Here is a 14,197-nt window from a genome sequence, read left to right as displayed (position 1 = left end):
ATGGAGGGTTTTTGTAAGTTAATTGAAACTATGTGTTTGTGACAATCGTTTTACTTGGTGATCTAAGCATTCGATGCTTTTCACCTTGATTTGATTTGATTTATTGGTTGTAAAGAATTGCATTTATTTAAACCTTAATTTCTAAGCATTCAGTTCCCGAGAGTTCTAGTAATTGGGATATATTTGACATGGGGTTAGGGTTTGTAATTGTAATTGATAATCATTCGATAACCTCCCGTTATGTATTGACCGGAGTACTTAGTCGTTGGTTATCACAACTGGTTAATTAGATTCAACACTTATGTCTATGTAAGTGTTTCGATTAAACACATAACTGAATCTGGCTGCAAAACCTGAAATTTGGAGGAACCATTGTTTCTCTATTGATTTAAACTTCACTTTTTAGTTTGTAATCTTAGATAATCAATCAACTCACAACAAAGCTTTATTTTTTTCGTCTTAGTTAATCAACACTTAACCTTATAACACTTTCCACAATCCTCCTCTGGTTCGATATCCGACTTATCCTATCTACATAGTTTAGTTGGTTTTTGCATGTCCATAACGACAGACATCAAAATGGCGCCGTTGCCGGGGAGGCGTGCGCAAAGTGTTTAGTGTTAAGTTTTAGTTTAAAAAAAATAAAAAAAATAATAAAAATCCAAAAATAGTGTCAGTTTTGTTTTGTTTTGTTCAGATTTATGCGTGGTGCTGGTGATTTTTTGGTTTGTGCAGGATGACAGATCTTACAATATTATGCACCTCTCTTAGATGCATTTTGTGTAGGGAACCACTTCACCCGTGTATCGGTTGCCACGAGGCCCGATTTAGACGGGAAAGAGCGAAAGTGGCAGAACCACCGATGCCTTGCTATGATAATCCTTCCCCTCCACCATATTTTTATGATTATGATACAACGGTGGAGGATGGTTATTACTCTGATGGATGGGATCGGGACGAGGATACTTATTATGAGCCAAGGACGGATGGACGATGTTTCTGTTGCGGTCGTTATCATACTTCTTATGATGAGGATGTGTGCGCGGTGTATTTGGAAAATCCAGAGTATTGGAATAAAAAAATGATGGATGCATACATCTCAACACCGTATCAGGGATACCGACAGTATCATCCCGAGGAATATCCTGAGCCCGAGGGTGTCTATACTTATCAGACCGAGGAGGAGAAAAAGCTTGCTACGTTGGAAGCGAGTTTGTCCAAACTCGAATAGTATTTATTAGCACCCAACCTTTCCGATGAAGATCGAATCAGCTGCCTAGTTTCCAAGTGTTAGAAGTTAAAAATGAAGATAGAAATAGAAGAGCGTCTCTCACCATTACCTGATGATATTAGTGATTATTCTCACATGGAGGAGGAGGTTGTGGAGGATAATACCACACCAATGAATCCTTTATCTGATGAAGAGTCACTGGTGGATCTGATGGTGTGTGAGGATGATGAGGCAGAGCAGTCTGATGAGATGAGTATGTGTACCGAACCTCTTCCCATATCAATCATTCAAATTAACAAGTGTGGGGAAGAGGGTTCGAGAAAGAAGATGAAAAGGGTGAAGCTACAAGACATCGGTGTATATCTCATGAAGTGGGTTAGCGAATCCCGCATGTGCTTTCTGAACATGCCAATTATACTTACGAACCTATGGAGATGGCATGTAAATTTCCGGGCATTCGTTGGAAATGTTAGGGGTAAATGTGCACTGAGACCACCGTAACGCATATCAGGTACGGTCTGGCTGAAGACCTTTAAACTTAGCGCTCTCGGGAGGCAGCCCGAGGATGTAGAGTATTGTATTTTGGTTTGGTTGTGTTTTGGTGTGTTGTGTTTTGACAGGTTCCTACGATTCTATCTTCACGGATGCAATGAATCAAGTGTGGGGATGTTTGGCAACATCCCCGGTGAGATCTCAAAGAATCTATGAGGGGCGTACGTTCCGGTTAGATCGCAGCAGCTACACCACTACAAACACTCACTTGTTTTCTAATCAGGTGCATGTGTTTATCTATCCCGTGTTTTATTTTGTTTTTGTATACTTGATGGTGTGAAATTTCTGTGTTGGGAGTGGTTTTATGTGTCGAGTCGTTTAGTTATTAGCCGTTCATGGTTTGTGGGTGGTATCTCTCGAGTCTAGATTATAAATTGTACCATACATTGGGGACAATGTATCCCAAGTGTGGGGATGCGGTAACTCGAGAGAGGGTTGGTATAATTGATGATCTTAAATGCTTGAAGGGTTGAATTTGCTTAAAATTGATAAATTTTGAAATTTTTTGTTTCTCAAGTATGTTTTAACTACATGAAAACCAACATTTTCAATCGCTAAAGGGTTTCTTGCTGATATTAAACTAACTTAGATCCCTAGTCATGGTTGTCCCTTTAAGTTTCATGAGAGTATTTCTGACAGGTTTTTATAAAATAGTTGAAAAGAGATGCCTAACTAGGGGTAACATGCTTTAGGAATTACACATGCTATATGTCGATAACCCATATTCCTTCTATTCGGTGAGATATTTGAGCCTACTAGATTGTTAGTTTAAATTGCAATGAATGTTCATTTGCTGAGTGTAGGCCATATGTTGCTTTGTGTTAGAACTTGTGTGGTTTGATACGTGCCGAGACTGTGGTTTAACGTATGCACATAAATGATAAAGGCATTAGGATCCCTTCCATTGTGTTATTTGTTTATCCACCCACCGTAGTTAACCATGTTGAGCCTTTTACCCTTCGTTTGTTACACCTTATTTGTCCCGTTTGATTACCAACCATGAATGACTAACTGTGTTAGTATGTTATAAAAAAAAGAAAGAAAAAAAAACGATAAAAAAAGAAAAGAAAAAAAAAGAGAAAAGAAAGAAAAAAAATTATTACTATGTTCGTGTTAAATAAAAGGGTCGAAAAATAACCCAAAGTGTTAGTATCATTGTGAATAAGTTATCATGGTTTGGTATATTCGTTTGTGTTCGCCATATAAATACAAAAAAAAAAAACCAAAAATATTACCTTACCTTTACCTTTAACCCAAAACCCGAAAGTCCTTTTGATATGTGCTACGTTATTTGATACAGTGGAGGTGTGATTGCTATACAAGCTTATGATTGCAAAGTAGCATATTTGGTTTTGAGCGAATTATATACTAGCACATTACACGCTAGTCTTGATTAAACCGAGAGGAGTGATTATTGTGAGGGGTGTGTGGTATGTGTGTAGTAATATAAGCATGTTAGTTTTAGTTAGGCAAGTCTTGAAATGTTTTAAATGCGTATTACTTATTTGTCAGATTGTCAATCTCGATTGTGTCAGTCTATGGGACGGGTATGACTTGGGACCTTAAATTTCTAAGTCGGTATGGAATTTAATAGTGATTTGTTAATAAGGTGAGTAATGTGTATGATGATTGCTTGAGGACAATCAAAGTCAAGTGTGGGGATGTGATGTAGGGTGTGAATCTTGTGCGTTAATGTGGGTATAATACGTGTTTTATTATATATTAAGTGATAATGTGCCTTGAATATGTTAACTACGAGTACTTGTGGTTTTACAGGTAAAACGCGTAATAAGGCGAAGTTAAAGAGCTTAGTGATGAATCGGGAGTTGTCCGGGTCAGGAGATACCACAATTGTGCGAAACATGTTATGAAATAAAGTTTAGGGACTTGGGTGTAGGTTTTGTTTTGAGAAATAAAATCATCATAAAACATTATCATGACTACACTCACATGCAGAGGGGGCGGCTAACATAGAACATTGGGAGCTGAAATACAAGGTTTTAAAAAGTCTACAATTTACATCATCACGTGACATGCAGATTTTAAGTGTTTGGGATTGGTTTGATGGGGCCGAGAGATACATGTATGTTTTGAGGGTTTTGACTTTAAAAAAAAAGAGAATAATCATCACGTGGCTTTTGATGGGTTTCGAGATTTTTGGGTTTTAATATATCAAATCATCATCACAACAATGGAGACAGTGGGTCGATTCTTTTGGGAATTAAATGGAGCCCACTATTGTTTTAATAAAACACTGAATTATCATCATAAGTGGGCCGAAATAAAAATATGAGAGGACAACTCAAGTGGACTTCTATTTTGGACGGCACATGGGTATCATAAGAGACTTTTGGACTTTGTTTCTTTTGGGATTGGGCCAACACATCAACGCACACAAGGTAAAAGGAGGGGGATCGAAACATCACAGGTTATCACATCTTCGACGGCAGACAAGGGGGACGATGACCGAAGCTATTGAAGATCATCTCACCGTCATGAGCGGCTAGTGTTTTATGGTTTTCTCCGGATGGAGGGTTTTTGTAAGTTAATTGAAACTATGTGTTTGTGACAATCGTTTTACTTGGTGATCTAAGCATTCGATGCTTTTCACCTTGATTTGATTTGATTTATTGGTTGTAAAGAATTGCATTTATTTAAACCTTAATTTCTAAGCATTCAGTTCCCGAGAGTTCTAGTAATTGGGATATATTTGACATGGGGTTAAGGTTTGTAATTGTAATTGATAATCATTCGATAACCTCCCGTTATGTATTGACCGGAGTACTTAGTCGTTGGTTATCACAACTGGTTAATTAGATTCAACACTTATGTCTATGTAAGTGTTTCGATTAAACACATAACTGAATCTGGCTGCAAAACCTGAAATCTGGAGGAACCATTGTTTCTCTATTGATTTAAACTTCACTTTTTAGTTTGTAATCTTAGATAATCAATCAACTCACAACAAAGCTTTATTTTTTTCGTCTTAGTTAATCAACACTTAACCTTATAACACTTTCCACAATCCTCCTCTGGTTCGATATCCGACTTATCCTATCTACATAGTTTAGTTGGTTTTTGCATGTCCATAACGACAGACATCAATACGCAAAAAACTCTCTCATTGTACAATTCGGACGTTTCTTGTTAGTAACATCAATGACACCCCTATGGGGTATGTTAATTCTGTAACCGTCGTCTCCATATGGGAACAAAATAGGATACTGAAGTGCAATATAGGAAGGATGCAATTCACTTATTCTTTTTAATGACCCTGTTTATGTCTCGACAACGATATCTCTATTCTCAAGAGCGTTATTAATATCTCCAACAATAAGAGCAGCAACCTCGGAGGAAGTAGGTAAGTTATAAGTCCGACCATCTTGTTCTCTTTTCCCAATAAATTTTCACATAATTTTCACATAAATTTTCACAAGCACATTGTTGGCATCCAACATTGCTTTGATTTGTTGTATCAGCTTATTATCAGTTTCGTCTGAAGAGGTTGATGAGGAAGCATTGTCTGAAGACCTGTTTCATAAAATTGAAATAGTAAGTAAATATATACTTAAAATAAATGTTATTAAAAAAATTAGTTCATGCATGGTACCTAAAAACTGATTGCCTGTTTGCCAACTCATTTTCAGTATCGTATATGTATAACTGACAAAATTTAGGTTTCCCTCCGTTTTCTGGCACAAGACTACCAATAGAATGATAATTTTCACCACTAATTCTGTAGCAAAAATGAGCATTACCAGTATTAACGGTCTGGTCAACCTTACCACCCATTGACGTAAACGCAAACATAGAATTGTAACGTCGAATGTTCTTCAAAAAGTGCCTGCTTTCATTGCCATTGGACATGAATAGACTTTTATAATAAGGTGTCACAGATTTGTAATCAGGTAACACAACTTTGGCATAACCACAACATAACATATGACATATTTTGCCACCCTCTTTTCTTCCGCTTCCTTTCTTTGCATCCCATAACTTTGCATAACAAACTTCACAAGTAATAACTTGATCACCATGATCCAAATAATCTGTTAAAACATACAACATTAGAGTTATATATACAACATTCATTACAATAATAAGATATACGTATTTAAGACTTGGTATTTTTACACTATGTAGCACTACTTATCACCAAACCTAACCTGTGGAAACACCTTTATAAGGATCTCGTTCGACGGTTTCCTCTGTGGTCAAGTCGATCATTGGTATAGGAGATGAAATACGTGGTTTGGATACCAACTTACGTTTCCCAGATGATAGCCTTTGCAAATTACAGTTCAATGATGATGTGCAGGTGGTTGATGTGATGCCAGTTGAAATATTAATTCCAAAACCATTTTCTCTCGTTGTCCGATTGCTGGTACTACAAATAATGTTACCTACTACAATTGACAAAAAGCATACTCAAAATATCGATGCAAAACAATACAAACATAAAAAAAAATATAAAAACATTAAATTAAAAAATTACTTACTTGTTACCATACTTGACGGACTTGGAGTAACATTATTAGCCACATCAGGAGTGGATTCAAAATTGTGACAACCAATTTTGTTGACTATGTTATCCGATGTAACACCTATGGTAGTAGATCTTCTTTTGTCAATAATAGATCTAGGTAATCGCATGCTATCTCTATCCTTGTTTTGTAGAATCAGAGTCACTAATAGAAAATATTAAAGCACCCCAAATAAATTAGTTGTCACGTATTTATAAAAAAGTTAATTATTTCTAAATGTAACTAAAATAATATACAAAAAATTAAACAAATGTATAGCGTCTAAAATAACATACCATCAGGTGAAACTGGACGATGTTGTGTAACACACGGAGTGGAAGTGGAATTAATATTGGTGGATACAATATTGAGGGATGACGATGTAGTTCCCCCATTTGATCTCTTATTATCCAAGTATAATTTTCTTAATTTTCTTCTATGAGTTGCCTCGTCTCGAGTAACAATTGGGAGGACAGCTAACAGAAAATCGTAGACATATTGACAAAAATTATAATGAACAAACAATAACAAATCAAAATAGTTAGTTGTAGATAAGGAAAAAATAATTTTCAGTTTGTTATAAAAATATATAGTTAAAATAATACCATTCGTTATGCTTGATAAAGGTCTTCTGCCTCGTCGAACTTTCAAGAGTCATAAATAAAAAAATGGAAGAATTAATAAACAATTCGAGCATAATAGTTAGCTAACTAAGTAGGTGTAAAATAATATAAATGGACAATGAAATAATTAGTGTTATACCGTTAACAATGTCGGAGGATGTGTTTCCATTTCGGTGAACTGCGGATAATATATATTTATATATATATAGGGGAAGGTTCAAATGAAAACCACTTTTTATTGTGAAAACTCGAAAACTAATTAAAAAAAGCAAAAAAAAACATACAAATTTTTTTTTTATTTTTTTTTTGCAAACCAAAATTCGCAGGTTTTTTTATATAAATTTTTTTTTGTGTAGTGCACATGTGTAATACTACACATGTGTATGTGTACTACACATGTGTATTATTACACATGTGCACTACACAAATTTTTTTTTTTTTGAAAAAAAGTTTTTTTTATATATATAAAAACCAGCGATTTTTATAAAAAAATTGAAAAAAAAAATTTTTTTGTGTGATTTTTAGGCTTTTTTTAATTAGTTTTCGAGTTTTCACAATAAAAGTAGTTTTCATTTGAACCATCCCCTATATATATATATATATATATATATATATATATAGGGTAGGGATCCTAAGAGAAGTCCATCTTATTTGAGAAACTTGAGAAACATTCTGGACCACACGTTTCCCTAAGCTTTTCGTAATATACACATATGTATAGTTTAAAATCGACTATATACATATATGTATATTGTCAAATCTTGAATTATACACATATGTAAACAGTCGATTTTAGACTATACATATGTGTATAGTACGAAAAGCTTCGAGAAAATGTGTGGTCTAGAATGCTTCTCAAGTTTCTCAATTAGCCTAGTGCTTCTCACACGATCCTAATCCTATATATATATATATATATATATATATATATAATCAAATAGTTGAGAAGGAAAAAAAACCGTAAAACTTTAAATAACTTACCATCCTGAGTGTTTTCTTTATCAATCTCATTGTATACGGAGTCAATCTTTGGTCGTTTAGGCATTGCTAGGAATTTAAAAAAAAAAAGTGTTACATTACAGAGTTGGTATGTTGAATCACATGTTAAGTAATATTTAATCAATCAAGATTCATATATAAACTGTAACAAACCATTATGGTGGTAACTGTGTACATCGATCTATATTTTATACGGACTCATAAATCATAAAATTTATGTAAACGGATATAAACAAAAAGCAGTTGCACAACAGTGTATATCAACAATAGAATGAATTCACATTAATGAACAAAAAATAATACGAAAAAAATAATAATTTCTAAAAACAAAATAAAACAAATAAATTATATAATAAAGTGAGTACTTGGGAACAATAAAAACAGTACCAAAACAAATTATATAACTTCTAACTAAAAGGAGAAATAATAGTCTCTATAAATAACGCTCCATTAACTCCGTTAAATGTATCAATATCTTGTAAATAATGTAACTCTTCGTCCGTTACTTTAACGGTAACCATATGTCCCCAATCACTAATTAAAATCCATGTGTTGTACTCCATTATATGTGGTTGGTGCCGCCTACTTTGGAAAGAAACTGTTTGAGAATTCTGAAAAGATAAAACCTTATGCCATACTTCACCTTCGAGTTTGAAGAGTTCAACAATAAGCTCTTCAGGTTCGGAAACAACAAACATTTGAATATTCCGTTTTAATGTGATAAGATGCCCTTGGCTAAGGAATAAGATCTTTAGTCAAAGGAAAATTAATAAGTTTGAATGTTTCAAATAAAACATCAAAAGCAACTATAAACTTCTTTCCAATTACCCACCAAGATTGTGAAACAATGAAGTATACAGTCTTAGCGGAGAGTGTTCCAGCAGACAACGCATAATAACTTGAACCAAAGTTAGTTGTATTGATGAATTCGACATCTCTCCATATACCAAAAAGTCGAGAATAGACACTTGCAAATACATTATTGTATCGACGCTTGATGTGGAGTACTATAAGGTCGTTAGATTGGTCGTAGTACAAAGTGAAGTCTCGATAGGAAAAGATATACTTTTCGTTGAACCAAACTCAATCTTGCCGCAGATAACGTTATCAACATCTATTGACATATCATTCAAAGATATTAGCTTCCGATTTTTAGATTTATTAAGGCATACACAATGCAAAATGGCAAACTGATTAGTTGATAATTCTGCACACCATGCTTTACTAACACATTTGAATTGACAAATTGATTTTGAAGGGAGCCTAGACAAAACTTCCACGACTAAGGTGTCAAAATCAATAACTTCCATGATCTGAACTACATCGGAACAAAAAAAATATGAAATACATAACAATTATGATTTGTGTATTATATATGTATACATATATTACTATAAAGATACATTATAATGACAGCATGCAACTTAAGTGAATGATACTATGCGAAAACAAATATTGTGAAAAAAAATACATACAGGTTCAAATAAGATGGTAAATCATTAAATAACAATAGATTAAAATACAAAGTGAACAAACTAACCGAGTTCAAAAGTTGAATACCCAGGAGCAAATTAGCAACGGAAGATAAGTGTTTTGATCAATTCTTATTGAATCAGCCAATACGAAATGAAAGGGGGATATAGAACTAACAAATTGGAACAAATCTATATCAATATATAGAGATAGAATATACAAAAAATGGAAAGATATTTATGTAATATGTTACTTTTGGAAGTGATTAAATTGTAATATAGATTTCCATAAATGAATTTGCTTACCTTATATTCAATATTTTTTTTAGGAAAATGAGATTGATCACATCTTTCCAATTAAATAAAAAAATGTATTATGGAAATATGAAGATTGTAACTATTTACTATAATAGACATATCAAACACTAACAACATTAAAAACCTATTACAAAATAAGTTATTGGTATCATTACAAAACATCTAAATAAACTAAACAATAGGAAAGTACGCAAAGTTTTCATGTTCATCACCACAACCACCAAAATGTATCTATTTAAAAGACTAACAAACAACTTACCAAACCATAGCTGTTTTAAACACACTTTATAGCAGTCTTCGTTAGATTGAAGTTACATCATTCAACACAATCTTCCTCTGTGAAGTTACATATGTGAAGTGCAACATCTATCCAAACTGCAACTGGTTATCATCCATGAATTTCCTCCATCGATCAACAGCGTAACGTAACGTACCACTGTTTAACTCTGTCTTTGTTTCATAAACTTCAATATCACCATTCATGTTTTGCACAGATATAGGTTGCAAGCTTTCAGACAGGCCGGCTCTATTAACAACCTCAACAGGAAACCGCTAAATGCGTCGAAAGAAAGCAAAATATAAGCAAATATAAAAAATTATAAATTTTTTTATGGTTGATCATGTAAAAAAAAAATAGTACCAGCCTATACTCAGCTTTACGGCTAAAGTTGAAGAATTCTGGATCCATGCCGAGACCGGAAACTTTGTTTGCATTCCTTGTAACCTTCTTTCGATGCTACATATTTTGAACAGCAGTTAACCGTTTCTTTGCCTTTTTTTAAGGAAAATACATATATAGAGGTAGTTAACAACAAATATAGTATATATTTTACAATTAAAGTTATCTTGTACAAAGCCTATTTATGAAATTGGATAACATACTCATTTGGCTGAAAAACAAATAGTTTACTTAAAGATTTTTACACATAATATATACACTTTGTAAGACTTAAAAACAATTAAGAACATTGATTCTACTTGAACATGAATCTCAACATATTCAATACGACCACAAAGAAATAAAATACGAAGAATTCAATAATTTAAATTTTAAACTTGTTATTCAGCAACAATTATCAATTTTCTATCAAACCTTATGAATATAACTAAGAAAATAATGACAATACAAACAGATATTAGTAAACTTAAAATAAAATGCATAAAATATTTAATACCTTGACAGTTTGAGCAGATGTTGTAGAACGTTTTCGGCCTTTGCATTGTTTGTTGAAATTATCGACTGTGACGGATTGATCGACAAAAAGTTTACTTTTTCCCTTTCCTTTAACCTGTTGTGAAAGAATAGAGTTAGCACATGAAATATTTTACATCTTATATGTTTTATAAATTTAAAGCTAAAATTATTCTGCAACAATTTACATATACAAAATGTACTATATTTTGAGAAAAAAAAAGGCTAACATACATCCTAGACTGTCTTTCAATTTGATCTAATAAAGTTGGAGGTTATTTTTCTAATATACTAAAGTTATTAAATTAATTGTACAATGTCATCATTATTTAATTAATATTTGACTGGTAAACCTAGGAAATAAACAATGTAGTTGTTAAACATCTAATACAACTAATATGAGCGTTGAAACTATTTCATGTACCTTACTTAAAAAGCAAATTGATTAAACAATGTGTTTGTACAAACAAACAAAAAAAAACAGCCTATAAAAGTAATGATATAGATGAAACCGTAGGTTTAAAATCAGTACTAATGTTGGTATGGGTTAATTGAAGCTTGAATTCATAAACATGAGTTATAATACGCAATTATCATAACTAAATTAATATAAATATATAATAGTGGTTGTAAACTTACATCTTGGCTTGTCTTGAAACGTAAACCATCACCTACTTTCAACGTCTCTTTAACATGAACCTTCTTCGGTGTACTTGACGTGACTGTTCCTGATGGACTTTTATCAGAAGTGGGCTGGTTATCATCTTCCTCTATGTCCTGCAAACATAATATTTAAAAAAAACTTAAAAGAAGGATAAAAATGGATACAAAATTTAATACTTAATAGATTCGAACCTTAAAAAGCGCTTTATCATAATCGGCCTTAGAGATCTGAATTACATCATCATCATCATCATCATCATCATCAGACTCAACCTTCTTGCTCAACCTTATCTCAACCTCGTCTCGATACACGGTTAAGCCAAACATAACAGCATTAAGTTTTTCAAAAACCAGTAAATCATCTTCTTGAATGCCAAGATCGTTGCAAAGTTGAGCCCAACCTTGTGAAAATACATAGTTTGAATTAACCTTACTTGTTGACACTGTCCACGGAGAACCCTTATAATTAATTTCATATGAGCCAACCACTACATTGTCTCCAAAACATTGTTGAACAAAAGAATCTTCAATGATCTACATAATATGAAACATAACACATTGAATGTTGGCTATGTACGTTAGATTATAAAAAAGTGAAAAACATGTTAAAGATAAATTGTAATGAAAATGAAATGAAATTACGTACCGTAAAACCCATTCTTAGATGACGATTAATTGTGAAATAAGATTGACGACATACGCCATTAACATAAGATGAAAGATGGAGACCAAAATGGTTCAATGGAAGAAATGTAAGCAGACAATCCTTTTGAAGTTCAAGCTCTGAAACAACTGTTTCCCAGCCGTCAGTCAAGACCGGCATACCTTTTACTCGTTTCAACATTACGACCCATTTTTTCCCACTTGAGTGATATATACGCAGCTTCCTATCGGCCCAATCCTCTCCATAGAATTGAGTAACAAAGGAGATCGGTACATCCTGTATATATAATAGTGTTGACTATATTTTAGTATTATAAGTTTCAAAAATCAAAATACTAAAAAATATTACTAAAAAAACTGAATTATAGGTAACATATAGAATGCTTACTATACTCAATGATGATGGCTTCAGAAGATACTTTACAAATGAAGTATACATTTTCAAACCTGCAACAACAAAAATGCTAAGACGAATGATTTCAAAAAACAAATAATTTCACATTCTCATACTTTACCGAACAGTAATATATACAGTATAGAAAAAAAACACTACAGACAGAACACTGATTGGACTAACAATACTGAAGATTCAAATCATGAAAACACAAACTTATGTGGTTGAATAATCCAAAATTTCTATGACCTTACAGACATTATTATAACTAATTTTAATGATTCTGAAATTTAAAGTTCTTATACCCGTATCTATCAAATTTAAAGTGAATTATTAAATAAAGAATCATAACCTAACGTTTATGTATAAAGTATACTCGGTATATAAACAAAAGTTGAACATAGGATAACAAAAATAAATTACAAACACTAATTTCTACCAATTAAAGTCTCGATCTTACGGAAAACAACAACATAAACGGTTAAGATTCGAAGTATATCAATGTATAGGTAAAAGATCAAAGATAGAAAGGATTATATCAAAAATTCATCAATAATCTAAAGGAACTTAATGTTGTTACCTACAAATCAAGATGCCAAGTACTAATTCCGGAGTCGATCAGCTTAATAGAGATGATTCCGGCGATAATCGTAGCAGTAGTTCCGGTCGGCGATTCACTTTAACATTGGGATGATGAAGTTTTGATATGATGGTTGCGTATGGTAAGGAATCTAAAACATAATTACAACCGTCATTTGAAATGTTACATAAACATCCCCTATCCTTTGAACATTGACGCCAATACAATGGATTTAACCATAAATTACAACAACACCCTTTTAGTTCCACTAATGGTTAATAAATATTGAAGAAAGTGTTAAAATATTAGTATTTTTAAATCATGTATATCTAACCACAAAGAATTTCCTTACAATGTCTAACCACAAGGAGTTTATTTAAAAACGTTAAATTCTGTATATTTAAAGTTTTTAAATTTAAAAACGGATTGTATTATTTAAATTTTGTATTACTTAAAACGTTATTTTTTTTTTTTAAAATAGTATGAAATACATTATATAACCTGATTAATATATATGTTTAGAATAAATTATGGTAACTGTTTATAAAAGAAATTGATAACGTATTTTGTACATTACTTAAATACATTACATCTATAATTAAATTGCTCATAAATTTAGAAAGGATCATGAAATTGATTTATCGTTACAAATTTAATAAAATAGTATGAATATTTTAAAGTTACATATAACACAAAAATATATAATTAAAGTTTTATATAACAAAAAAAATTTATAATAAAAGTCAAACTTTATAAATAAAGACTTTGAAAATTCAAAATATGACGCTTTTACTAGGACGGAAAGAGTAACATTATTTTTTTAAAAACGGATTGTATTAAAAATGATTCTGATTAATATATATGTTTATATTAAATTATACGTTTTTTAAATAATGTAGAGTATATATAATAAAAAAAAGTAGAATAATCATGAAATATATATAAGAAAAAAAAGTATAATTAACAACAATTAGCAAACAAAAAAAT

At 32.1% G+C, this 14,197-nt stretch overlaps 1 protein-coding gene across 1 annotated transcript in view; it reads right to left on the bottom strand.

Annotated features, from left to right (window-relative positions):
• Window positions 1-7,974, bottom strand: part of LOC110901647 — a 56,277-nt gene extending 48,303 nt beyond the window's left edge. Inside the window, exons 1-6 of the mRNA XM_022148459.2 lie at window positions 7,911-7,974; window positions 6,603-6,782; window positions 6,283-6,471; window positions 5,950-6,186; window positions 5,409-5,832; window positions 5,218-5,314 (exon numbers count right to left, since the gene is read on the bottom strand). Of these exons, the coding sequence (XP_022004151.2) occupies window positions 5,218-5,314; window positions 5,409-5,832; window positions 5,950-6,186; window positions 6,283-6,471; window positions 6,603-6,782; window positions 7,911-7,974 (1,191 nt within the window). The remainder of the gene's footprint in view (window positions 1-5,217; window positions 5,315-5,408; window positions 5,833-5,949; window positions 6,187-6,282; window positions 6,472-6,602; window positions 6,783-7,910) is intronic.
• Between the last annotated feature and the right edge of the window lie 6,223 nt (window positions 7,975-14,197).

The sequence above is a fragment of the Helianthus annuus genome, chromosome 13 (assembly GCF_002127325.2).
Source record: "Helianthus annuus cultivar XRQ/B chromosome 13, HanXRQr2.0-SUNRISE, whole genome shotgun sequence".
In the NCBI taxonomy this organism is placed as follows: domain Eukaryota; kingdom Viridiplantae; phylum Streptophyta; class Magnoliopsida; order Asterales; family Asteraceae; genus Helianthus; species Helianthus annuus.
Note: the sequence above shows the minus strand (reverse complement) of the source record. Positions and strands in the feature narration are given on the sequence as shown.